The sequence below is a fragment of the Alternaria alternata genome (genome assembly GCF_001642055.1).
Source record: "Alternaria alternata strain SRC1lrK2f unplaced genomic scaffold CC77scaffold_32, whole genome shotgun sequence".
NCBI lineage: Eukaryota > Fungi > Ascomycota > Dothideomycetes > Pleosporales > Pleosporaceae > Alternaria > Alternaria alternata.
The window spans coordinates 61,990-87,074 of NW_017306221.1; the positions used below are offsets into that span (position 1 = coordinate 61,990).

At 51.8% G+C, this 25,085-nt stretch overlaps 11 protein-coding genes across 11 annotated transcripts; 3 read left to right on the top strand and 8 right to left on the bottom strand.

Moving 5' to 3' along the window:
- Positions 1-948: 948 nt before the first annotated feature.
- On the top strand, positions 949-1,371 carry CC77DRAFT_948707 (putative glyoxalase family protein; the record flags this gene model as incomplete). Its single annotated transcript, XM_018535213.1, has 1 exon — positions 949-1,371. One exon carries the CDS (start codon positions 949-951, stop codon positions 1,369-1,371), a length of 423 nt encoding a protein of 140 aa, XP_018379807.1.
- Positions 1,088-3,881, bottom strand: CC77DRAFT_1082592 (hypothetical protein; the record flags this gene model as incomplete). The annotated part of the gene is made up of 3 exons (XM_018529365.1): positions 1,088-2,175; positions 2,228-3,696; positions 3,805-3,881. 3 exons carry the CDS (start codon positions 3,879-3,881, stop codon positions 1,487-1,489), a joined length of 2,235 nt encoding a protein of 744 aa, XP_018379808.1. The 3' UTR covers positions 1,088-1,486.
- Positions 3,882-4,027: 146 nt separating this feature from the next.
- Positions 4,028-5,284, bottom strand: CC77DRAFT_1013983 (cellobiohydrolase II; the record flags this gene model as incomplete). Its single annotated transcript, XM_018523871.1, has 2 exons — positions 4,028-4,174; positions 4,232-5,284. The coding sequence occupies 2 exons, from the start codon at positions 5,282-5,284 to the stop codon at positions 4,028-4,030; spliced, it is 1,200 nt and encodes a 399-aa protein (XP_018379809.1).
- Positions 5,285-6,687: 1,403 nt separating this feature from the next.
- Positions 6,688-7,224, bottom strand: CC77DRAFT_1035618 (hypothetical protein; the record flags this gene model as incomplete). Its single annotated transcript, XM_018526948.1, has 1 exon — positions 6,688-7,224. One exon carries the CDS (start codon positions 7,222-7,224, stop codon positions 6,688-6,690), a length of 537 nt encoding a protein of 178 aa, XP_018379810.1.
- Positions 7,225-8,797: 1,573 nt separating this feature from the next.
- CC77DRAFT_1066967 (HET-domain-containing protein) lies at positions 8,798-12,076 on the top strand (the record flags this gene model as incomplete). The annotated part of the gene is made up of 3 exons (XM_018528942.1): positions 8,798-9,416; positions 9,463-10,610; positions 11,741-12,076. The coding sequence occupies 3 exons, from the start codon at positions 8,798-8,800 to the stop codon at positions 12,074-12,076; spliced, it is 2,103 nt and encodes a 700-aa protein (XP_018379811.1).
- Positions 12,077-12,282: 206 nt separating this feature from the next.
- CC77DRAFT_1044700 (hypothetical protein) lies at positions 12,283-14,024 on the bottom strand (the record flags this gene model as incomplete). The annotated part of the gene is made up of 3 exons (XM_018527366.1): positions 13,300-14,024; positions 12,836-13,241; positions 12,283-12,790 (listed from the first exon to the last, which is right to left on the bottom strand). Exons 1-3 carry the CDS (start codon positions 13,841-13,843, stop codon positions 12,283-12,285), a joined length of 1,458 nt encoding a protein of 485 aa, XP_018379812.1. The 5' UTR covers positions 13,844-14,024.
- Positions 14,025-14,338: 314 nt separating this feature from the next.
- CC77DRAFT_1025791 (amine oxidase) lies at positions 14,339-16,248 on the bottom strand. Its single transcript, XM_018526139.1, has 2 exons — positions 15,508-16,248; positions 14,339-15,456 (listed from the first exon to the last, which is right to left on the bottom strand). The coding sequence occupies exons 1-2, from the start codon at positions 15,937-15,939 to the stop codon at positions 14,389-14,391; spliced, it is 1,500 nt and encodes a 499-aa protein (XP_018379813.1). The 5' UTR covers positions 15,940-16,248; the 3' UTR covers positions 14,339-14,388.
- Positions 16,249-16,296: 48 nt separating this feature from the next.
- Positions 16,297-17,116, bottom strand: CC77DRAFT_564546 (hypothetical protein). Its single transcript, XM_018532214.1, has 2 exons — positions 16,640-17,116; positions 16,297-16,353 (listed from the first exon to the last, which is right to left on the bottom strand). The coding sequence occupies exon 1, from the start codon at positions 16,953-16,955 to the stop codon at positions 16,674-16,676; it is 282 nt and encodes a 93-aa protein (XP_018379814.1). The 5' UTR covers positions 16,956-17,116; the 3' UTR covers positions 16,297-16,353; positions 16,640-16,673.
- Positions 17,117-17,438: 322 nt separating this feature from the next.
- Positions 17,439-18,581, top strand: CC77DRAFT_1066969 (hypothetical protein; the record flags this gene model as incomplete). Its single annotated transcript, XM_018528943.1, has 4 exons — positions 17,439-17,588; positions 17,642-17,746; positions 17,798-18,177; positions 18,230-18,581. 4 exons carry the CDS (start codon positions 17,439-17,441, stop codon positions 18,579-18,581), a joined length of 987 nt encoding a protein of 328 aa, XP_018379815.1.
- Positions 18,582-20,030: 1,449 nt separating this feature from the next.
- Positions 20,031-22,927, bottom strand: CC77DRAFT_1025793 (amino-acid N-acetyltransferas-like protein subunit Mak10). Its single transcript, XM_018526140.1, has 4 exons — positions 22,841-22,927; positions 22,621-22,767; positions 22,394-22,461; positions 20,031-22,322 (listed from the first exon to the last, which is right to left on the bottom strand). Exons 1-4 carry the CDS (start codon positions 22,911-22,913, stop codon positions 20,217-20,219), a joined length of 2,394 nt encoding a protein of 797 aa, XP_018379816.1. The 5' UTR covers positions 22,914-22,927; the 3' UTR covers positions 20,031-20,216.
- Positions 22,928-23,088: 161 nt separating this feature from the next.
- CC77DRAFT_1054867 (N-terminal nucleophile aminohydrolase) lies at positions 23,089-25,060 on the bottom strand. The gene is made up of 5 exons (XM_018527820.1): positions 24,701-25,060; positions 24,058-24,649; positions 23,690-23,864; positions 23,490-23,604; positions 23,089-23,332 (listed from the first exon to the last, which is right to left on the bottom strand). Exons 1-5 carry the CDS (start codon positions 24,848-24,850, stop codon positions 23,255-23,257), a joined length of 1,110 nt encoding a protein of 369 aa, XP_018379817.1. The 5' UTR covers positions 24,851-25,060; the 3' UTR covers positions 23,089-23,254.
- Positions 25,061-25,085: the final 25 nt, after the last annotated feature.

Sequence of the window (25,085 nt, forward strand, 5' to 3'; positions counted from 1 at the left end):
TGCATTCGAGCCGTGGTTATGGTTGAGAAGGCAGTTATCTAACCAATTTCTCGCTTGGTCAAGATTCGAAGCGGCCCTGATACATCTACCTGTAATATGCTTGGTGGTGGCGGGAATGCTACCTGAGTCCATAATCAGCCTTAGGATTATCTTTCTATCATCGGAAAGAAGGAACGGCTTCAAACCTTCCATGGTGAAAACATCCAGCTCGAGATGTTGAAACCCGGGACGCTCTCCATCCCAAATATTCAATCCGTGTAATGATCCGTAGATATCTGCATTGTGGATTTTGAAATCTCCTTCGTCCTCTCCAGATTCGAGCCGAAAATGAGATGCGATCACCTCACAGAATGCACAAATCGATCTATTTCGCTGCACTGATACTCGGGACTTGCGAATCTCGAGGTTATTGCCTTCACAAAGCTGCTTAATCTCGTGACCCATATTGCTGCACTCATCACAGACGTGGTTCACACCAGACAAAGAAGAATCGTATGCGCTGGGCAGCGTGGTAGATGACATTCCCGCTGCTATCTAGAATGTGATAGCTAAATGTGTCGTCTGAATGGTAAATATGGTTTGATTGCACTCTATATCAGAGTATGTAAGTAGCACTGGCAGCCTGCTATGCGGGGTAAGCAGGCCAGACTGATGAAACCACAGCAGCACGTATCTGGCTTCGGAGGACGTAAGAGGCTGAGCGTATACTGCATCCAGGCAATCATCTTGTCGACAGCATACAAAGCTGAGTGTTCATTGGGTGAGATATGTTGCATGAGGCGCAGGCTAATCATCGTTTTCAACGACTCACTACCAGTAGCCTGGGGGCTTGCGCCCGCCTCCACGTCTTGACCCCGCAATCAGCATTCACCCCATCGTGCAGCGCCAAGTCCTCATACCCCCCAGCCATCAACCACACAACCAATCCATCTCACACCTTCGTCCAACATGATAACAGGCATTCACCACATCAACCTCGTGGTCCCCGCATCAACCCTCCACCTCGCCCACGAATTCTACTCCCAAACCCTCGGCCTCACACCACGCCCCGTACCCCATCTCCAGCGCGAAACACTCGCCTGGTTCGACATCGGCACATCAGGCCAGCAAGTCCACGTCGCAATCGGCAAGCCCGAGGACTTTGCTCATCCTTCCTCACGCCACCCTTGTTTCCGGGTTGGGAGCGTAGAAGCGCTGAACGAGCTGCAAATCAGGGTATGGGAGCACTTTGAGAGAAAAGGGGAGAGCGAGAGCGCGCCATTGATGGCTGATAAGCCTGGTGCGAAGAATAGTGGGGCGGAGGGCGTCGAGTATCCAACGAGGTTCTTTGCACGAGACTTTGCGGGAAACAGGTTGGAGTTTAGTGTGTGAGATACCTTGGTGAAGCAAAGGTCATATATGATATTCGTTGCAACGCCAGGACAATGCTAGCCCCCATGCACTTCTCTACCTGAATGCCAGGGGAGCACAACGTCTTCTTTCCATCTCAAACCAACAACATAGCAGCGACTATACCAACAACAGCCATCACACCCTGCATCTGCACCCCCAACGCCTCGCCACTACTATTCGCATTCAACTTGACGACCGCTCCCGGAAAATTACACGTCAACCGATCATTATCCGGATCCCTCCGGCCATACATGCTCTCCCTCTGCGCCCCATTCGGACAACTAAACCCCATCTGCGCAGGACAACTCCTCACAATATCAAAGCACATGTCCTCACAGGGCTTCATCTCCTTGTACGGACCCGGTTGGATGACCTCGTCGATGAGCGGATTCCTACTGCGAGCAAACGCCGCGCTGTCGTTGAAGCCAGGAATCATGTCGGGCAAGGAGCCATTGGCAAAAGGTGTCTTGACATTACGCGGGACGAGCGACGAGTCGTTTGCGGTCCAGTCCTCGCAGCGCGGCATGAGAACCATGCAGAGCCAGGATTTGTAGTCTTTTGCACAGTCGTCGCAGGTGCGGGCGAGCGAGTATTGCGATTCAGAGACGGTGTCGCAAGCAACCTGTGCCAGCGACTTTGTGAAGTTGTCGTAGTACTCACGGGCTTGATCGTCGTAGATTGTTGCAAGGGCCGTGTCGTTGTATTTGAAGCGGGTGTTGGATGGTACGGCGTAGGCGACCGTGTCACAAAAGTCGAGGTCGAAGAGGACTTGGCAGGAGTCGTCTGGGTATGGTCGTTAGTAGAGCGATTGAGTGGGGGAGAGTGTGTTACGAACCGGCTTTTGTGGTCCAGTTGAAGGCCTGGAAGACCCGGCCTCCGCCTCGCGTTGTGCCTACGCGGTCAATGTATAGTGGCTCTTGGCTCCCCTCAACTACTACGAAACCATTGTATGTCTTCGCGGCTTGCAAGTTCCTGACATGGAACTGGCTCTTGGGCATGAAGCTGTCGCCGCTAAACTTCGTCGTGATACTCGTGTCAATGGTGAAGTTCCTCGTGGTGTTCACATTGAACTGTTCCTTGAGCGCGCAATATGACCGTTCCAGCCCCGTAACTGGAGTCCACTCGTCATCTGGAAAAGCGTACATGTGGAAAGGGTTCTGCGCCTTCCATTTATCGACATCCTCCGTCTTGTTCGAATCGCCCAGGTCGTACGTGATGAATAACGCAGACTCGCTGTCAGTATCCACCATGTACAGGAACGGTTCAGTGGCGTTGTAGCTGTGGTAGGGTCCGTCGGTGCTGGCAGCCAGTTCAAAATGCCAGCTGCCGAACCAGTCTTCTTCTAGCTTGGGCGCTCCAATGCCAATGTACACATCTGACGTAGCATTGAGCTCAAAACTGGCGTAGCCACCATCGAACAGCACGCCCGTTATGTTGGTTAGAGTGTCTTGCGTTGCATCTGGGCCTGGCCGCTGATTCTGCGCTGATGTGGAGACGTACATGACGAGCTGAGGATGGTTCTTCATGGCGTCCGTCGTATTTCCGTTCGGCATAGGCTGACGACAAGTGTTGGCAGTTAGCCAGACGCGACTGCCACCAGACTGGCGCTTGTCCAGTCCAGCCTCATCCTCGTCACTCGCATTGCCTGTGCCAGGCGCAACATCATCCGCCGATCCAACTCCGTCCGAAACATTCTCCGTTCCCCGTGCTTCCAGAGCTTCCGTGGGAACGTCAAGAGCACTTCTCACGCGCAATTCGCCCTTCTTGAACACAAAGTGCATCGTCTCCTCCGGGTTGATGTCCTTTGGCATCCCCTCGTTGTTGACCAACGTGTCAAGCACGTCGGCCTGCCGCCCAATCAGACTGCGATCGAGGTAGGCAAAGTCCGGCTCATAGCCGTCACTCTCTATGCGATTGTGTCCTCCATGCCCAATCTGCGACATTTCGCCGTTGGGAAGGGCGTAAAGTACGGGGCTATCAAGGACGTCGTGGTCGGGGGCCGCAGGGACTTCGGCAGCGTGGGCGCCAGGTATCGGGGAGCTCCATAGCGCGATACAGGCGCCTGTAGCGGCGAGGTATGGAAGCAGTCTCGACCGCAGAGGTGAAAGCTGGGGGCGTTGCATTGCCCTCTCCGCTGCCTTATCGATAGAACTGGAGCCGCATGAGTGTCTGGTGGGCGCAATGGGTGCGCTGCGAGGTGAACGAGCGTGGAGCAATCGCACGTGTAGGGGGAAGCGATGCGCGCAAATGATGATTCGGTTTAGTACGTCAAAGGGTAGTGGTGAAGGAGTAGTGGGGGGCGGCCTGTCAGGTCAAGTGTGGCGTAGAGTCGCGCGAAAGTGAAGATCGGCCGTTGTTAGCTCCGCCAAGACATGTGGCTTCCCGCTGCCAGACCCCCACGTGGGTACACACCAGGGCTGAACATGAACAGCTGCATACACTGAAGTCGACACAGAGGAGAGCTTGACAAACGCGAAGAGACCAATCATACCAATTCCTCATTCACAAGTTCGTTCAATCTTGGCTTTGAAGAGTAAGATGCTATCGTGGCTATGTACAGTGCATCCTCTGACTCTCCCTTCTATGCTTACACAGGTCTAGTCCCAATCTTCTATTCAACCCCAGTGTTTCCACTCTATGCGAGAGCAGGGTTGGCGTTCTTCAATAACATCTCAAAGTAAGCCTGGAACCAAGTACCCGCCTCAGGCGCAGGCTTGAAAGCAGAAGCCTTGCCGCAGAAGCCATCGTATCTCGCAGCAGACTGGTCAGAAGTACCATCAGACTACACTACCGTTAGCATGCATTTCATCAGACAACCTTTCAAAAGACCATTACATACCTCGCCACCGGGCTTGACCCAAACGAAAGCATCGACAAGCGCATTGTCAGTGTTAGTAGTAGGGCGGATGCCAAAGCCAGCGCCCGAAACATTGCACCAGTCACCCCAAGCCTGCTGGCCAGTGGGCTGCTTACCGCTGCGTCCAGTGTCGACGATGAAGTGAGCTGGGAAACCTTCAGCCTTCAGCAAAGGAGCGAAAGCATTGATGAAGCGCTCCTCGTCGCAGTTCTTGCTTCCTTGGGTAATGGCAGGGCAGGTAGCGATGCGGAAGGCGTTGTAGTTGCTGACGTTGGTGACGATACCACGGACGCCACGGGGCGAGCCAGCCGCCTTGTATACCTCGGCGTATAGCTTTGCAGCTGGCCCGATGTTGGCGTCCCAGCCTAGCCAGCCGGCGTGACCGCCATCGAGGTACATGTCCACGTTGGGGAAGTTGAGTGTCTTGAGGGCGTAGACAGTGAGGTCTTTGTAGGTTGACGCGGCGTTTGCGCACTTTTGAACGCCCATGTTTGTGATCATGTTAGCCAGAGAATCGGGCTCAATGGCAAGGTTGATCTTGACGTCCGGGTACTTCTTGATGATGGCGGCAATCTTGTCAATGTACTGCGTCTTGTACTTGTCTGCACCGCCTTCGGCGATCTTGAGCTCGCCGTTGGAAGCAAGGGCTGCGCAGTCGCGGTCGGGCAGGTCGTAGACGACAAAGGTTCCCATGAGCTTTGCTCCTGCAGCGTTCTTGGCCTTGATATCGGCGAGGTAGGTGTCCATGGTGGGCACCTTGGCCATCGTGTCCATCCAAACGAATGAACCGACTTTGGCGACGGCGGATGCAGCGGGTTTCAAAGATGCAGCAAGCGAAGGCATGGCCAGAGTGTAGACTTCAGACGAGTAGTATGGGTTGGCGTAGAAGTCCTTGCCAGCAAAAGGGTTACCAGTTGCTGCAGCGGTGGTCGTGGCGCGAGCCGTAGAGGTAGTCTTCGTGACACTGGTCGCTTGGGGCAAGGCCTGAGCCACGCCTGCTGCGAGCGCAGCAGTAAGAAGGATGTTGGATAGCATCTTGACCGAAGAAGAGATTGTGAGATGGAGTGCGTGAAGAACAACACCGTCGTCAGGAAGACATATATGTATGTTCTCGCTCAACCCTAGTACTGGCGATCAACTTAGCCTTCATCAATACCCAAATTACTTCAGCCGGTGTCAATGTCCGTGATGCCGCCGTTGATGCGTTTCAAAACTTCCCCAGACATACTTTCGGTCAGTTGACCATGTCGACATGGTACCTGCGCCCCCAGATCTTCTCGAAGCATGCACAGAACGTGCTGCCTCCTGACTCGGCCCGCCTCCACATTTGATGATGGTGTATTAGAGGTGATGTGCTACCAACGGGTACTAGGCAGTGTACTCCGGTTGCCGAGCAGGGTCCTGGGTCTGTGCCGGTGGCTCTTGGTGCAGTACAAGCTTGGAATGTCTTGACGTCGTTAGAAGCGAACGCAAGATTGAGGCTGACTAGAGACGGAGGGGTACTAGATTGTCTCGACTTCATATATGAACATTGTCGCGTCCATGGCGGTCGGTCGGTGCAACTGCAATGGTACTTAGCGCAGATGAGGGTTCGGTGGGCGGGTGGTTCGTGGGACGTGGTTGGGTAGAGTCTAGAGAAGGCGGAGCTCGGTTGCTCTGGCCCTTAGCGCGCTCCAACACAAGCCTTCGCGTGTGCCTCCACCTCAGCATCCTCCCGAGCCATGCAACCTCCATTGCGCTGCGAAATCTTCATTACTATGTTTTTCGACGTCGCGATGCGTGTGGCGCCCCCACAGAGCGAATACCTGCAACCCGGTTCAGTAGATGAAAACAGGGCTCAACGCTGGTTTACGAGGTTGAGTTTCCCGGTTCACCTCGGGCGGTTTAATCTATTGCGCTGCGGCATGTATATTGCTTGCGCTGCCGACCAAGAAGTCTCATGACGTCGTATCATTCGCCGCATCATCTATGGCCTGGAGATCTGTGGCCTTGGGACGAGCAAGTTGTTGCTCAATCGGCTGCTTGATGCGCGTCTGCAGTTTTCGGCACGGTCGTATATCCAGTCGAAATCGGCACAAATATGCGGGTTTCCAACGCAAATGACCCTTGCAGCAATGTGCACCGATAATCTGTCGCTCACTTTCGCACCACCGCCCATCACTGTCACCAAGGTCACGTCGCGCATGACTCTTGCAGATGGATTCAGTCACACTCAGAGCATGACATTACGCGCCCCTCTAGCTTCTTCATTCTCTGGTAGTCTCTTTGACCTCTATGCATCTGGAGTGCCATTTTCCCAAATTTATGCACATGTCTCGCAACATACCTGTCAAATTACAGATCTTTGATTGCCATAGAGGGGTAGAATATGTGCTGTATTCAATCTGAAAGGGTTTAGGAACATATATTCTGTCTAGAGTTGTTCCTAATATCATGTCTCATTTTGTCAATTTAGCATCAGGCATCAGCTTCTTGTTAGCCACCAATCCGCCAAGCACTCGTTCCTTGAGCTTCCACCCATCTGCTGAAAGAACCAATCGGTCCATCATCGTGACTCCGTTCCAGAGTGCTGGCAATCCTTCCGTGTCCTCCTTATACTGTAACACAGTGCCCTTGATCCCCTCGGTGTCGTCTGGCCATGCGTAGCGGTAGAGATAGTTATGGTAGCGCACAGAGACGCCACCAGTTTCCTCGTCTCGGTCCACAATATGATTGGAAGCGTGCCGATGAACACCGGGTATGAAAGTAGGGTATACCTTCTTCCAGAACTCGATGATATCCTCATGTCCATGAAGTGTGCCGTGGACATGCAAAACTTTCGCATCTGGAACAAAGGCTTGTAGGATCTTTGGTGTGTCCCATTCTTCAAAGAGAAAGTTGAGCCGATTGACAAAATCGATGGCTGAGCTTCGCTCATCGCCTGAAACGTCCATGGATGTGTAGGGAACTATTGGGGGTAGGGATGGGGTAGACATAGTGCCGATCGAGATCGTGAAGTTGTGGTATTGATGTTGAATGTAGACAAGTGTGTTGCTGGCCTTGTACGTTTGCTATAGTAGGGTGCATCCCTTCTTATAGGCCGCGGTTGGCGAAGACTGTAGGTTTAGTTGTTCCGCCTTACGTATTGGAGATCGGGGCCGTTATTGAGCATCTCATTAAGCTTCCCTGCATCTTTTCAGTGCTCACACAGACACAGAACCCCTTCACTGGGGTTAGCAATTACTCATCACACAGTCTGTGCTGACGCAACACTGGGAGACGTCATCTAGCTTAGCAGAGTTGATGAGTGATCAACAATGACTGCAATGCTGCCAGAACCTCGGTCAACCCGCGAGCTTCACGATGGAACTTCCGAGGTCATCCTTCCGTATGTGAGAAAGCCAGCTTATATCCAGACATCCAGACTCAGGTAGTCGCGGTTGTTCAATGTCGTCTCGCCGGTGATCTCAGTCAAACGAAGCAGATACCCAGTGACTAAGCCATTATGCAATCTGATCACGGTGTGCGTTATGTGGTTCATGTAAGCTCACGCCTTCGGTAAAACGTCTATATCTTTGTAGACTGGACTTGACAGTAGATGATCGCCTTGATGCGTGTCCAGCTATGTGTTCGGATCCAGGTTTCCAGTTGTACGACCCTTCCAACACTCTCTCGTATATTATCAACAGCATCTTTACGTTCATACGTTTCCAGTTTTCAAACCTTAAGAGTCGAGTAACGCATTCAGTCAGTAAGCGCCGCTGATGTCTTCCAGGCGTCTGGTATCATTAACGAGCGGTGTCTGTTCATGGGATCACCCACCCGGTTACGTCATTGTCGTCTAGGAATGTCTACCCAGTACGTATGCTCGTTTTAAAAGCATGCGCCATCGGATTTCGAGTGGCACGTACATCGCTGGTGGGATTTGTAACGGTGAGGTAAACCCGAGTGCGGGGTGACGAGGGTGGCCACGCTCGTGCACGCTTGTAGCGTCCCGAGGTCTCCTGAGCACACCTCAAAGCTCACACAGTTCGCCCGCGCATGGTGTTTCGGAAAAAGCTTCAAGACAAATGAACTTGCGTGCCGCGGAATTTCTCGAAAGATAACACGCACACCAAACAGGGGCGCCAACAGCGCATGTCATCGCCATTCACGACCAAAACGCGACGATGACATCGCGCTTCCTCACAACCCACTCATACAGCAAAGCCTTGCGCTTCGCTCTAACAAAGTGTTTCGAGGATAGCGCACGTCAGGTATAAGCGCGACAATAGGAGACATATCTCGGCCGGCTCACTATCGCCTTGACAAAGCCTTGGGATCGTGGCGCACCGGACATGGTATAGCGGGGGATATCTCTCAGCCTTCCTCGCTCGATAATGCAGCGTCCTCACTTTTTCTCTTTCTCACTCCCTATGAGCTCACATTGGAACTCTTGTTGTCTGATCATCCCGATCTTCAGAAGCTACCTAGTGGCAGTGCTACCTTTCTGCGTCAATGCCATCCTGAGGTTGCATAATACCAGTCCTCAGCCTGCGTCAGCCTTACACGCCCACTTTACCAACGATCATGGCCGATATAACCTTGCATACACAGCATCTCAAGCAGACCTCACAAGATGCCCAGAACGTGTACGAGAGACATGCGCTTTGTCCTAATTCGAACACTATACGAGTCCTCGATGTACAACCTATTCTCAATGACGCTATCGAAGGCACACCTGTCAATTGTACTTTGCGCGTTATCCATCTCGATCGCCAACCCGACTTCACGGCATTGTCGTACGTGTGGGGTGACCCGGAACATAAGCGCAGCATCGTATGTGATGGTGTTCTGTTTCCGGTCACCGAGAATTGCTACTCAGCTTTATGGCACCTGAGTAAGAAGCTCCAGGGACTGGTCATCTGGGTGGACGCAATATGTATCAACCAAGAAAAGACCAGTCAGGAAAAAGAGTGGCAAATTCCTCTCATGGGAGACATATACACCAAGGCCCGGCAGGTGTACATATGGTTGGGCCGTGGGGATGATAGGTCTGACCGAGTCATGAGATACATGTCGAAAGGCGGACTCCGTACATTTGTTGAAACAGCGCCGGACGAACCGCCACGATATCGACCTTATGTTGCAGCTTTGCGTTCTTCTTTTGCTGGGTTGAGTTTCGGATATCACCCACTGCCGTTTCAGCGTAGGCAGCCCCCTATCTCTTGACTGTATCAAGCTGATTGTCAAAGAAAACAAGAAGCCTGTGCTAGCTTGTGTTTCACGCCGGGTGCAATATGTCAACTGGTATGATGTCATCTACGTTCTCGACCGGCCGTGGAGAGGTCGAGTTTGGACTTATCAAGAGATCCTACTAGCTTCACACCCCGTGGTTGTATGTGGATCTGAACATGTTAAGTGGTCAGATCTAGAATGGGCGCTCCTGTTGTTGCGGAGTACCTCTGGGCCAAACTTCCCGAAAGTCATCATTACATGGGAGAGCATCGCCTTCGATAGGGGTAAGATAAGCTCTGCTGTTCGACCCGCGGAGCCTAACGTACTACATTCTCTACAAGAGCACGAAGAGATTGTAAGGAAAGTTCTCGCAGCACGTCGGACTCTCAAGATTGCCTGGGTTTGTTTTGTGCTGGCATGTCTAACAGCAGCCCTTCTGGTCGGTATTGTCGGTACCTGTTCTACGGAGATTCCCGAACTGGGAATCAATTTTCGTTTTGATTACGGTACTGAACTGGTGTACATGATCCTGACTGTTGGTGCGATTCCTGGAACCGTGTTATACGCATGGATAGAGGTGCGCGACTTTTTCAATCCCTTTCGACGCGACCTCGATGACACTGGGTCAGACTCCCTGGTGGGCGCTCTATATCAGAGAGCAGCTACCAATCCAAGGGATATGGCATACGGTATCTGGGCCATTCTACCCAAGCTTGGAGCAACTGTTCTTCCTAAACCCGCGTACGATGCCGCTGATGGGACGCAGATACCCTTGGTCTACTGGCAGCTGACCGTGAGTCTGCTACAAGTGACTGGAAACCTGCGAATCCTGTTTATAGCCGCCACGCGAAGAATGCAAAACACTCCGTCATGGGTTCCGGATTGGTCTACCTTCAAGAGCAACGCGTGGCGAGACTTGCCAGGATTTCCTGGTACTGATCTTCTCAGGGGCCATCCCCATATTTCGTCTGAGACTAAAGAGATGGTAAAGAAGGAACGTGCTCATCAGCGAGTATCCATAGACCCTGCTCAGCGTATCTTGTCGGTACTTGCCGAAGATACTGGGGTCATTTGCGGCTGCGTATCCTTTCAAGCAACAAGCAGAACTTTCGAGGCCCTTGAAAGGAACTCTCATTTGGAGAATATGCGATCGATGCTTCAGTGGGTAAGCTGGGCGGAGAACATCGGATGTAAGGTGTCGGGTTTCTTCTTCCCGCCCCGAAACCCCAAACTAGCCCTCGAGGTTACGCCCCTTAGCGCTCGGGCCACAAGTCCAGGCTGGAGAGATCGAACACAGTGGGAAAAACTACTTGCTAAGCCAAGGAGGGACAAATTGAACATATATCTTACTCGCTGGATGGACGGAGTAAAAGTGCCCAGATGGTTCCTCAGATTCATATCAACTCAGATATATCTGTGTAACTTGTTGGCGGAATTGAAGCGAAGGATTTGCTATGTCAGCATCTCCGACGAACCAGGGAGATTTCGCCTACTCGTTTGCTCGGCAGAAACACAAGTCAATGATCGGTTGATTCGATTATGCGGACTACCGAGCCCCATAGTAATGCGCAAGCATGGCGAGCTGGCTAACTCGGTCTCAATCATTAGTCCCACTGCACTTCAAGGTCAAGTTGCGAGGAGAAAGTCGCAGAGCAGGAACGATGGCAGCGAAATTAGTCTGGAAAACCAGTTTGTTGAGTATCACATAAACTAAGGGCTAGGTAATGCAAGCCTCAATCGTGTAAATGGCGGCAAGTAAGCCGGTTCAAAATCGTTGCGTATACTATCTCCAGGCTGCATGCAGTCTATCGTCGCTCACTCTCCAATTACGTGCCAAGGTTGAATGTCATACTCATATCAGGATTGTCATCTGGGATGCCAAAACACTATCTTAGGACTCTACGCTTCTTAATTGCGTGCTTTCAAGTCCCTGAAGACTAGGAGAAAAGGCGCATATCGGTACATGTTATCGGCCACTTGGTAGCGAGTAGTTGGCGGACGTCTCGATTCCCGCTTTCGCAACATCGACAGGAACAATGATCCATCAACTTTCATACCTAGAAGACCGAGGTTAAATCCTCACAGCTATCATTCTCGAGATAGGGTCATAGAATAATATCCATTCCTCAACAATAGTCTCAGTAAGGGCAAATTAGATAGACTTAACCACTCCGCGGCGTACCTAGTCTCATTCACATCCAGGAGATATTCAGCTTTGAGGAGCACGAAGGTTACTCCGCACAGATTGCATACGAACAAGGCAAAGCAGCTAACGTACTATTCGCTGTTCACTAGAACACACTCTTTTCACACAAAGGTATCTTTGCTTTCGCGCTGCACCCTAGAGGGGTGAAGACTCAAGCAACGGACGAGGTGTTGGGCATAATAGCCAAAGAGCAAAAGGCAAAATTACCAAATCTATTCGAGAAGACCATCGACCAAGGTGCTGCGACCGCGTTAGTAGCTGCGCTAGATCAAAAGTTAACGCCAGAGAAAGGTGTATTCTTGAGTAACTGTCAAGTCATAGATGTGCCGCCGTATCCAGATAGCAAAGAAAAGGCACACAGACTATGGAAGTTGAGTGAGGAGCTTGTCGCAGAGAAGCTTGGAATTGCCTTGCAGCTTGATTAGAAGATACACAAGCCACTGATAACAATGGAAACTTTGGCTCTTGTGTAGTGCTAGATCCAAAGCTCTGTGACCTCGCTACCACAGCGTATGTGTATGAACCAAGACAGCACCAGAGTAGATTAAACATGATTGGGACTGAGGTGCACTGGAAATCTTTGAAGGCGATAGATCTGTTGTGCCAGAAGTGAAATGCTTATGCATATGCCCTACATGACTAGCACGTTAGATAATTGAGGAAGACAGGCGGTCCAGCGTCCTCCATGCCCGCGCGCCCATATGTTCTTGAGGCTTTGTATCGCAGTAGAAACATTTTGAAACTGCGTACGGGAGTGAACCAGTTCCATGCGGTGCACGAAGAAATCCCGTTGACCTTGGTCGGTCGAAGCTGCTCCGGCGACAAAGTATACCCAGACCAGTGCGTGAGCACCACGAGTGTCAGGCGAAATTTGCGATACCATACCAATGAGCTGCTGAATGGAATGTGATTGAATGGATTCATGGAAAGTTGGATTTGTTTCGGCGTTGGCCGCGGATCGCATATATATGTCGCATGCGGAAATGAAACATTGCCGTATCAGATCCGCAAGGCGTCGATCGTCACTGTTCTCTGCGAGATGTGGATATGCCAGCCAGCTCATCAGAGACTCCGTGGCTTTCATCGTCGTCAGTAGGCCGACTTCTTCGCCAAGCAGTGGTACCCCAAGCAGCTCAAACCTATCACGTGTTAGAAGCAGTATGGTAGTCCTCTAGATTACATACAGTTGAGTCTGCGCTTGCAAAAATTTCAGTAAAACAGAATTGGCGTCTCGGCCAGGATTGCTCAAGGACAAGCTGAGCAGCATCTGGATGAGGAAGCCATAATCCGCACTCCCCGTCACTGTCTCGCCTACCAGCAGCACAATCAGAGTCGCCCACGTGAACTTGTTGAACACCTTCTCCGCAGACTGCTGCAAAGAGTCGCTACGCAATCGTGAAATGACGGCGGCACGTCCAGCTTCAGCGGCTTTCTGGAGTTCGGGTCGCTGACGACTGAGATGTTGCGCAGCGACAACACTCACTGCCCGACGTAAAACTTCATCCTCGATTGCCATTGGAAGCACTAGAGATCTATAGCCATTCGTGTCGTCATCAAGAACGACCATGACCGGAGCGACGACATCGGAGACTGTGTTGGGGTCAGTGGGCGATATCTGAGACTTGATCCAGGATGACCATTAACATACAATATGAAAAGAGCATCCGTAATGTTGGCGTTACTGGTGCGATCCAAGGAACGACATTGCAGTGACGGGAGTACGCAGTCACAAGCGAATCATCACTTCGGCAGATGTCTTCCACTCGGGTGTTACCTTCTTTATCAGTTCTGTTAAGCTCCAGAGAAGAAACTCTTAGATTTCCGTCGTTTGCTGGTTCTTGTCGTGCATCGGATGTCGGTTTCGTCGGGTCTTTCGTGTCAGTGCCCCCATTCACATCGCATTTCCTCTTTGTAGCTCTGTCCTCACCCAGCCAGACTAGTGCTGCTTGAAACCTGGTGATAGTTGGCAACTCCTGGCATCCACCATCTCCTTTAGTCTTCGGGATCCTGCATCCCTTGAGCCGACCCCTTCTAGCCACTCCTTCAGCAAATCGTATCCTGCTCAGTCCAGAGCACCCGATACCCTTCTTCGCACATTTGAGGCACGATGGCTCGGTTCTATCGCAAACGACCCTACGGCGTGAGCACTGGAAACAGCCCCGCTCTTTCTTCCTAGTTACTGCTTCAGACATTTGTTTACTCCCAGATCAATAGGGTTGATGACTTGGTAGATTGGCTACGACGTAGGTTCACGGCTGTCGCAGCAGTTCACCTGCTCTGAGTCCACTACACTAACATCCATAGGGATTGTACTGCGTCTGCAGTGCTGGCATATCTGCGACGTGTGCGGCTTAGTAGGAGTGGAAAAAGATACTTGGTATGGCTGCGCGAAAGCGGAAGCCGAGGTAGGCGCTTTCTGATTTTGCGACAGCGCTAGCGGCCTTTTCCATATCTGGCTAGTCTCCAGATCTCCTCTTCTAGTAGTGTGTGGCGCATGGCTTAATGTGAGTATACTAAAGCAGTACGAGTACGACATATTCGAAGGAATCCAGTAAGATACCGCAATGGTTGACTTCTGGGATGATCAATTAAGCTATACCCTCAATGTACACACGGTCTACTCGGCCACCTAGTGTACATGCAAAGGAAAGTAAATACTTTCTGAGCGCAGAAGAAGGTTTGTTGCTGACTGATAAGGATGTTTTCTTATGCTACAGAAACTATACATCATCTCTTCTTACAGACTGCTTTTCCCACCATGGTCCAGTGACTCCGTCAATTCTTTTCGCACTTCAAAAGCAACCCTCGTCCCTTCCTCAATCGCACCGTCAATGAAACTCCTCCAACCAAGTGCCCAATCCGAGTTCGCAAACAGTACATTCCCATGCCTCTCCCGCATATGATCCAGATGTTTCGCGAGGAAGCCAGGAGATGAGAAAAACCACGCACCCTTTGCAAACTCATCTTTCGACCAGTTGTGGAATACTAATCTCTCAATGTTAGGCTGGTCTTTTTGCTGCACGAACATGTTCGTAACTGCACGCTTCGTTGCGTCAATGTCGTCCTCAGGGTCGATATGTTTGTTACTACCGCCAAAGCAGACGATGTGTGTATTTCCTGCAGGTGTTGTTCCGTCGCCAATGGCATACATGAGCTCGTTGTGCGGATATGTAACGCCTGTCCAAGATCGAAGATCCTTGTTCGACACCTCTGCGTGAACCTTGACGCATTGATTAACATGACCCGTCGCAATAGCCTCTCGTTTCCCAGTACAAAGCGGCGGCTCGAAAGTCACTTCGCCCAAGACGTTCAGAGGCATGGCTGAGATGAGTCGCGCTGCTTCGTACCGGCGGCCATCCCGCGTTGTGACTTTTACTGTTCGACCCGTATCCTGAATCTTGTTCACGGGGCTGTTGAAAGCGTATGCGAGACGCTTCGTTGCAAGTGCTTCCTGGAAGAATTTGATTGCGAAGCTCGATTGTCCACCCTTGAACTTCCAGGTGATAAGCATGTCTATGCAGCCTGCGTAGGTGTAGCCACACAGAGCCCACCAATGCATGAATTCGAGGAAGCTCGTTGTCGCAAGAGTGGCCCCACTGCATAGCAGGACGAAGGATTCGACGGCGGCGCGCTCCTGTGGCGATAGTGATGGTGCAATCTCATCGATGCGATCTTGAGCGGAGAGATCATCAAGGTGCGTCGCATCGGCAACGTGGAACATGTCGTAGGGTAAAGGAATCATGTTTCTCCCACACGCTCCATCTATGTTTGTGAATTTTTTCAACGCTGCGATAAGCAGTGCATCCTTCATCTCATCAGTAGGTTACTCTTTCTATAACGATATTTTGCAACAGACCTCCTCGTCGTGGCTCATGGTAGAGCCTTGAAGCCCAATATTCAATTCATAGTGATTGACACCATGCGAGAAATCAAACGACTTCTCCACCTCATTCATCATCTGATATCTTACCATCTCTCTCCAAGTGTTGGATTGGCCCCAGTGCACCCATGTCCCCCCCATCTCAAAGGGATAACCTTGGATGTTTGATGACCAGGATCGGCCGCCAATGCGATCCCGGCCTTCCAGTAGCAACACTTTCAACCCTTCCACCGCGGCGTTGCGCGCGGCTGTGAGCCCGCAGTAGCCAGCGCCCACAACGATGACATCGTAGAATTCTTCCGATTCTGATTCCGAAAGGTTTGTAGAAGGTGTTATGACGCCGAGGGACGGCACGCCCGCTTTGAGGCCGTCGGTGGGCGTCCATGTGTAACCATCGCGAGAATCCATATTTCAACGAGAAGTAAATCAATGAAACGACGTGCTAGCAAGCGGCGTAGAGCCCATGGGGTCTATCGGGCTTAAGTAGCATTTCTTTGCAGTGCCCAGTGTGTCGAATCGTCTTGATGCTCTGTACGGCTAGGAACCACTACCAGGCGGAGTGAACCTTGCCATTTCGGGGCATTAATGTGAGAAAGGCGATAGTCACTGCGCTACAGTGTGCATCAAAAAAGATCCAAGCTCGGGCTATCGTGAAGAACATGTAAGCCTATTCTATAATGGTGATGATTTGATGGGACGATGGTTCGGCGTTTGGCGTTGCTGAGTGGGGTGTTTCCTCGATTCAGTATGCGGCGGGGGTAGTAATATGCAGCTAATCCGTCTTGGGTCTAGCAGTTTCTCTGATTAACAACCTAATCGGGACTGAGCGTGTCAGCGCTTCTTCTTTGCACTGTCCCCATTTACATGACAACGGCCGTGCACGATACATCGAAAAAAATCTCTCGCCATCTGATCAGGAACGCGAAAACATTTTCAGTGAGCTATAACGGCCCTAGGGTCGTTGGAAGACATGGAGGGGGGTTGGTGAGTGAGCCTGAACTTTGAGGGGCTGGCATGCCGAGCTTTGGGGGCGGTGGATCAGATTCTGTGGCTCTCTGATCGATGAGTGCCGCAAGGGCGCATTGCGAGTTTCAAATGTAAGACTTACTCTGTGTATGAATGTGACATACGAGCTGCTATCTCTAAAGCGGTCTGAGGTTGTCGTCGTTGCATTGAGTGCTGACTCGGAAGCGGTTGTTCGCCGCCAAAATTTCGAAGGTTTGATGGTCGCGCTCCAACACACCTGGACACAGCAGAGCCTGACGACCTCTCTCGGCACCTCTGATAGAACGCAGCACACGAGCCCGCAAAGTCACCTCAATTGGGAGTTGTTCACTTGCCTTGGCTGGCTGACATGTCTTAGTGCTGGTTGTTTTCGCTAACAAAGCTATCTTACTGAGACTGGAAGACAACCCCAGAAGCATTTTCTTCCCTACTTAATGGATTTATACCATAGCATGCTCCGACGAGGTAGCGCGCTCCTTTAGACATAATAGCTAGAGATAGCGAAACTGACAGCGCACTCCATTGCGAAGCTAAAACACTGAGCATACTATCCTTGCGCCCAATAACTCTCCACGCAATGCGGAGCGCCTCAAATCAGACTTCCCTCCACTCGAGTAGAGCGTATCCCGGATCTGTACGGGGAAACGGGGAGCTGTGATCGCCGCTAGATCTACGCGCTAACTATCCTAGGATCGTATCACTAGCCTACGGGACTTCTTCCGTAGCTGCTACCCTGGTGGCTATGCCTACCACACAATCAAGTGGAAGTTTAAAACGAGGCTACGTCAGTAGGTCTTCTAATAGGGCGCGATTGATGGTCTATATATGGTCAGTAAGAACGCGCTTTGTCTGTACCGTACGTACAATCCTTACCATCCTTCGTCAGTGTCGCCGAAGACGGTATGGCGCTTGACATCATCCCTGCAACCACCGTGGTCACTCTGACCTCGGTCATGCTTGCGCTTTCCTGGGCTACCGCTATCCTTCGATTATTGGTTCGTAGATTTATCAGAAGCCTGGGTGTAGATGATTTGCTAATAGTCGTGGGCTTGGTAATGAAAAATGTTCACTTTCTGTCCGATGATGCACGTCTGACAGTACCTAGATTCTATTCTCACTCTCTGTATCTTGCTCCATCGTATCCATCTCCCATGGCATCGGCAGGCCGGACAAGAAAATAGATTACAATTCCCTGATTGTGGGTGCCAAGGTACATCTCAAAATAACATGGCTCTTTACTGTTCGAGCTGACTAGATACAGTGGTATTGGATTTTTGGACTCTTTTACGCGCCGGCAGGACTGGCTATCAAGTGCAGTATCTGTGCTAGCCTGCTCCGCTTCGCGAAAAGCAGGGCCTACAAGACGATACTGTACACGGTAATGGCCCTGAGTACTGCAGCGACCATCACCGTAACTGTGGCATTGCTTTCACGGTGTACTACAGTCGCAGCTAATTGGGATCTTACCGCCGGGACTTGTAGCAGCCCCGATGTGCTTAGGGCTATCACCTTTTTTTTATCAGCCACGTCCATCGTGTCGGACTTGGCCTGCGCAATTCTGCCTGTATTCGTCTTATGGGATGTGCAGCTCCGACTCATGTCAAAAATCGGCGTCCTTTCCCTATTTGCCTTGGGTTTTCTGTAAGTACACGATTTGCAAGCTGTATGTTTAGCTAAACTGACGTATGTATAGTGCTAGTTTTGCAACGATCATCCGTCTTGTATACTTCGCTTCCAACACTAGCACCAAGGACTACCTAAATAACGCTGCCACTCTGGGCATGTGGACGTTTGTGGAATTAGGCATTGGCATAGTAGGCAGCTCTATCGCCACTTTTAAACCCCTGTTTCGCAAGTCACTGTTCAGCAGTTGTTCGTCACAAGCCGGACGACCAAATAATATGGGTGGTTCGGCTCAGTCGCACCGGCTAGACGGCTATACGCATAGCTTTAAGTCTGCACGTATTTCAGCACTTAAGCAAGAAGAGGCAGAGTACTCTAAGAGGACGTCAGATGCGGAAAGTCAAATACGTATGCTAGAATAGACAGATCGAAATCCAGAGATAACTATCTATAGCCTAGCTGTTCCAACGTGTTACAAGTTGATAGTCAACAAAAGATACCCCTGTGCAAGCAAGATCCTTACTCGAGGCTTATCGTCTAAGCTGCACGTTCGCGAGATCTTAGTCGTGTTACTGGACTCTTGAAATCTCGGCTTTGATCCAAAACGGCTATTTGAGCCCTCTAAAGCCGTTTCAATCCCAGACATCGGCCTTGGACATGGTACCATGGACAGAAGATGTTCCCGACTCAGACTTTGTGCAAGGTGATGTAGCACTCAAGCATCGAAACGCCGAGATAGCTAACCTCCTCCGGGCACGTGTAGGCAAGCGGGGTTGGGAATATACCTGGGCATTCCAGCTCTTCAGCATAGTTGTTTATGGAATTGCACCAGCCATCATCATGGAAGGCCTTGGAGCATGGCTCATGTATTGGACCATAGGAGCATTTGGGTTTGGAGCTAAATTGACCAATCGACAACTGTGCGAACAAGGACCCGCTATGGTATTTCACGCTCATACTCGAAAAGATGGGTGGTGGAGTTATAGCTACTTTCATATTCCTCCTACGGTGGATGAGCGGTTCGGTGCCTCCATTGGTTATCGATTGGGGAACATATCTGGTCCTGGTCGTGCCGACAATCACCTGGGTTCTTTTACTCATCTACATAACAGTGGGCTGTGCAGAAGGTGCCTGGGTCTCACTGGGCGGGCTGCTCATCTCAGATACCATGGTCTTTGTTGTCCTTGTTAGCTTTGCGGGTACCGTTCTGCTCAACCAGGCGTTCTTTTTGAGGTTTATAACCTGGAGAGGTTCGTTCCTTGCGAGGTACTTCCATGGGGGTCGTGGGTGGCGAACGGTCATACGGGAATTGAGATGGGGCTGCGTTAGCTCGATCAAAGAATGGAGCTGGATTGAGAGAATAGAGCGCTTCATCGAGAACAAGAGACGAGACAGATTTGGAGTCGACCTTCTGAAAATCAGATCGTACTTCAGGAACGGACGCCTTCTCATCTGTATGTAAAGTCATCGTAATAGAGACCGCAGGCTCACCAGATAGATCCCAATGGTCCAGTTGGCGCATTCTGGGACCTTTCCGGGACAGACGAATCCAGCTGAATGACACAGTCGACGAGCCCCACCCAACAGATCCTGAAGAAGGCTCCTCCCCGCAGGAGCGCACAGACTACGCTTTACACAGACGTCGAGGACGAAGATGGGGTCTCAAAACGACCGAATTCATCAAACGTCGGATCTGGCCAGCTGTAATGTTTCCCATCACCATGGCCGCGGAAGCTGTCATTGACGTGGCGAATTGGAGCTGGCGCCGCGAGTTGCAACGTATGCGAGGAAGGATTGCTCTATCTTTGGATAATATTTAGCTAGTCCAGATCAGAAGAACGCCGATCACTACTGTGAATATATGCATTGATCCAGAATGGACGAGGTCTCAGATAAGATAGTAGCCATAGCTTCCTTGTGGCGAGTCTGGCTAGGATAGTTATAGCTGGTGCCGTTATAGATCGACATAAGAAGATACTCACGACAACCTATCCGAACTGTTCACATCGTGCTGCCTACTGCAGATCATCAATACCCACCACCTCCCAACGACCACCTTACACCCTACTAACCCTCCCAACAATCCACCCCTCAGCATACCTCTTCCCAGCCCCGGCCTCCGGAATCTCAATCCCAATGCGCTTCCCCACCTCCGCCCCCTCATCTCCAACCATAACAGCATCTTTAATCTCCTTGACCGCCAGTCCAAGACTAACACAGCTCGCCAACAGACTCTTGATCTCTTCACTCCAACTAGCCTCCACACCTTTCGCCTTTGCAGCCTCAGCCCCCAGCTTCTTATACTCTGTAAACGCCGCCTTGGCCGCTTTAAGATGTGTGTCTACCTCAAGCCAGAGACTCGACCCCTCGTCCCTCACATCTCTGACAAAGGCCTCAGGCGGTGGATCCGCCAATGACGGCGGCGGGCCATACGGCTGGCTGTGTGCTTGGAAGTCTTCAAAAGGCGGTGCTTCGGGCGGTGAGAGAGCGAGAAAAGGTTTCATGCGGACTTCGTAACGGAGTTTGTCTGTGGAAAAAGGAGTGCGGCGCGGCATGGGCAACTTGCCCAGATACAACGCGATGATGTAGAAACGTGCCATGGCAAGTGCCAGCTCTGCCGTTCCCTCTGCGCCAGCGAGGAGAGAAGCGAGGAAAGGCTGCGCGTCTTCGACGTCTTGTACTTCCCTGAAGCGTCTCTCCTTGAGAAAAGATGACGATAAGACGATGTAGTGTGCTTCGACTCTCCTCAACAACTCCTTCCTTCTTGTCGCGATGAGGCCGAGGAAGAGATACATGCCAGCGTACTCGTCAGGGAGGTATATATCCTGTTCGAAACCGAGCAGGATGACTTTTTCCACCATCCAAAGCTTCTTGTGGTACACCCACGTGCTCAGCCCAAACTCCATGACCTGGCTCCCCACGTCGGCACCGACCTGTGCGGCCGCGGTGGAAATGTCCACGTCAATGGAACTAGCATCTGCTTGCAGTAGATCCCACCCCGTGATGACATGTGTCAACATGCGTCTTACCCGACATCTATTCTGGCTCATGGCAACCCACAGATCAAGATACGCTTGTCCCGCCCTCTCCACAAACTCGTCAATGAGCATGGCAAACATCAATTTGGGTGGCTTGGGCAGTAGCGCGTTCCGCGGCGGAGACAAGGTCCAGTTCGTCGGATCCAGCACCGGACTCGCCGTCAGCACAAGATTCTTGACATCCGCCAGTGGCAGGGAGACGGACGTTTCCAGCACTTCTGGATGGAACAGCAACGTGGCCAGATACGACCTCGAGTATGTCAGGGGTGGCGGCGAGCGGGAAGAGTAGTGCCAGAGGAACGCTTGGTATTCCAGCGGGTCCTGGGGTAACAAGGGAAAGCGGGTGCTTTCGTGGCAATCGGTGGCAAGTTGCTTCAGCTTGTCCGCAGCGTCTGAAAAGGACAAGTCTACAATCGGTCGTGGAGGTACCGTGGAAGCGAGTCGACGTTGCATCTTTGGACTAAACGCTCCAGACACCATCTTCCCCAGCTGATGCGTGCTCTTCAGCCGCTCGATGCCTTCGAGCACGGGGGGCCAGGAATAACATGTCTGATCTAAGGGCAGATCCAGGTCAAGGGCGCGCAGGAGATATTTGCGCAATTCGAGGCGTGAGATGATGGCTTGGCGGAGGGCGTCGTTGATGTCGACAAGGGCGGCGTCTGCGACTGTGTCGATAGCCGCATCGAGTTCGCGGAGGAAGACATCCATCGGCATGCCCACAAATAGTACCCGGTTGTATGTATGCGTGCAAAAATCCTCCTCCTCAAAGTAATCCCTGGCCGTTATCTTGGCAATCACGAAATCACACCCTTTGATCACCGCTAGACAATACGCTCGAAGTATGTCTAACAACGGGCCAGGCCGTCTCTCATCCGGCAGGTCTCCACGGAAAAACTGCGCTTGAGAGAGGATCTTGGTCTCAGGCCAGAGTAGCTTGTCAATGTAGACGGATGTGAAGAGGGTTTGGGAGAGAGGGTAGCCCGTGTGCCAGGCCATTTCGTAGCAGAGTAGTTGGTCCATGATGCCTATTAATTCCTCGGGGAGCAGGGGGGTAAGTGTATCATAGTCATCTTCTAGAGTTTCGCCCGGGACAAGGAAGCCCGAATCCATTTTAGGGTCCATGATCTATTGGCACATGTGAGTATATTCCAGGAAAGAAGAGGAATGGGGGTTGAAGGACGCGTTGCAAGACGTACTTCGATAGCCCCAATGGATTCAAAAAGCGTAAAATATTCATCTTTGACGAGTTGACCGACCTCGAGAGCTGTGAGAGTTTTTGTAAGTTAGCCACGTTCAAACTTTTTCATCTCGAGATGATGATGATGGTTGGTAGGAAACGACATGACGATGCTCGTAGGGTAGCCCCGCCATCATGCCCCTCCTCCACACCCATCACCATCAACCTTTTGGTCGTTACGCATACCATTACAAGCCCTCGTGAACTTTTCCGTCACATCGTGAATCTTTGGCTGCGTCCCTCCCACATGCTGTCTTGATTGTCTCAAGGGTAAGTTAGCAGAAGTAGTCGGCTGGATAGTAGGCGCAGACTCTTGCGCAGTATGTGAGGGACCTGACTTAATCATCAACATCCATGATATTCTGTATCATTTATCAAGGATAAAGGGGATAAAAGGGAGGATTACCAGCACCATCTACTTCGTAACCCGTGTCTGGAGCGGGGGCTGTGCTGTTGTGGCTGCTAGGTGCATCTGCCATGGTTGTGGTGGAGTTCGCGGGTTGCCGATGCGGGCAAAGATTTGTGACAGGCCAGTAGTACATGCGCGTTCCATGTCAGGCTCACGCAACGGACGATACTCCAAGTCACGACAAGCGATATCACATCAATATCACAAAGCGCATAGGATTCTCGAGAGAGAGAGAGAAAGTGAATGTCAGCTCAATTGGTGCTGTGCATTGGCTTTAATTCCCCTTTCCAGCCTTGATGGCACATGGCATGCATCCATCAGCTCTCGTCAACTTGTCCATTCCATGCCCTGGCCCGAAGCCATCATCTCCATAGCCAGCCGCAACTACAGATCCTCTGTCCATCGCATCGTTTACGAGGTCTTGGCAGCATCAGCCTGGGCCTGGAGAGCCGCAGCGTTGAGGTCCTTCATCTCGCCCTGCTTGCCGTTCTGTCCATGTCATTAGCCCAACGTCCGTGATTTGTACGCCCCTGGCCCTAGGAAACAGTCTCCCAACTCCCCAATTGCCCTCCCCCAATCCTCTCATCCGACCCCGTCTCCATGCTCCCCCGCCGCTTGTGCCGTGTCATATGCAGTGTAGACTCACCTCCCACTTGGCGAATCGGAGTTCGCTCTCGCCCCTGCGCTCAGCAGCAATGCGCTTGTCCTCCTTGAGCGAGCGGCGCACGACGCGCGATGCGACGGCAATGTAGCGGTTGTAGCTATTTGGGTTGTCAGTCGTTTGGTCCTCGCTATCCAATTGCTCCAGCAGGGTCTGTAGGCGATTGTGGAGGGGCGGATGCGTACGTGAGACCGGCGGCTTTCCACGCGAATGCCATTGTGATGGTAGGTTCGTTGGGGTTTCGTGGGTGGGTGTGGGCGGGTGAGGTACGGTGGTGAGGTGCAAGTGCTGAGGTCCGGCGAGATTTCGCGCATGCCGGGCGGAGCTCGAGGTCACGTGCAGAACGGGCTTGGAGGTAAACTGGACGCTGGGGCGCCATCTCTCTAGCATGTCAAAACAGTTGTGTAGAAAGCTGCTCTTGGACGTTATCTGAAGTCATGTTCATTATTTTCATAGCCAGACGGCTACATCGTGATCTACAGTGGTCATCTGTGTAGCTAAAGTAAAGTCGAGCCTACTGCCACACTGCACTACTCCTCCATAGCTTCTCCACCCTCGGCCTCGTCCCCGCCCTCCCTATTCTCAAACGTAGCATCCAACCACTCGGCGATATCCTGGCCTTCATGGTGTACAAAGTCCTCGCCAACGCCGCTGATGCCGACGCTGGTGTTGTCAACAGTCAACTCCTTGTCCTGCGATAGCGACTCCTTCAGTGCTCTCAGTGCATGCTTGATCAGCTCCTCCCGGCTAGCGTTCTCAAAGTCGGCCAGATGCCTCTCGAGGTATGTCCTTGCCATTTGACTCCTAGCGCCGATACCACATGCGACCATCTCCTGTGTGACACCGCTGGGCTGGAACTCGAACAGATGCGGGCCCTTTGCGTCGACGCCGGCAATGAGCAGGCCCACGCCGTAGGGTCTCCGGCCGTACTGCTGCGTGTTGGTCTGGGCACGGTCTGCGATGCGGGAGGTGATCTCGGAGAGGGGGATGGCGCGGTCGTAGGTGAGGCGGGATGCGAGGGATTGTTGCTTCATGAAGTTGGAGAGGACGCGGGCGTCGGAGGCGAGTCCGGCGAGGGCGACACCAAAGTGGGAATCTATCGCGATGATCTTCTTCTGGTATGAAGAGAGTTCCTCGGCATTTCGCTGTAGCATCGTTAGATGGTGTTTGCATGGCACGGCGGCTGGCCTAGTTACCTTGATTGCTGCGAGAACTGCGTGTGTCTTGCTGACAATGCCGACGACGACTGAACCCTGCTTGACCGCCTCTTGTGCGTATTCGACCTGGAAGATGCGGCCTTGTGGCGAGAAGGTGACCGAGTCGTTGTCGTAGTTGTTCCTGAACATGGTGAAGGCGGGATTGTGGGGTCTGTGGTTGTGTAGTCTACAATGGTGGGATACCCTTTGAGGCTTTATTCAATCCCGCTGGATGTTATTTGCGAGAAAGAGGGCTGTGTGGTCGCAGCGGCGAGGGGTGAATAGTGTCGATGCGGTGTTGCAGCTGGAGGCACCGACCTGTTGACGACGATGAGCTCCAGAAGCTCCAATCTTGGCGAGGGCCTTAGCGCGTGCGACGCAACCT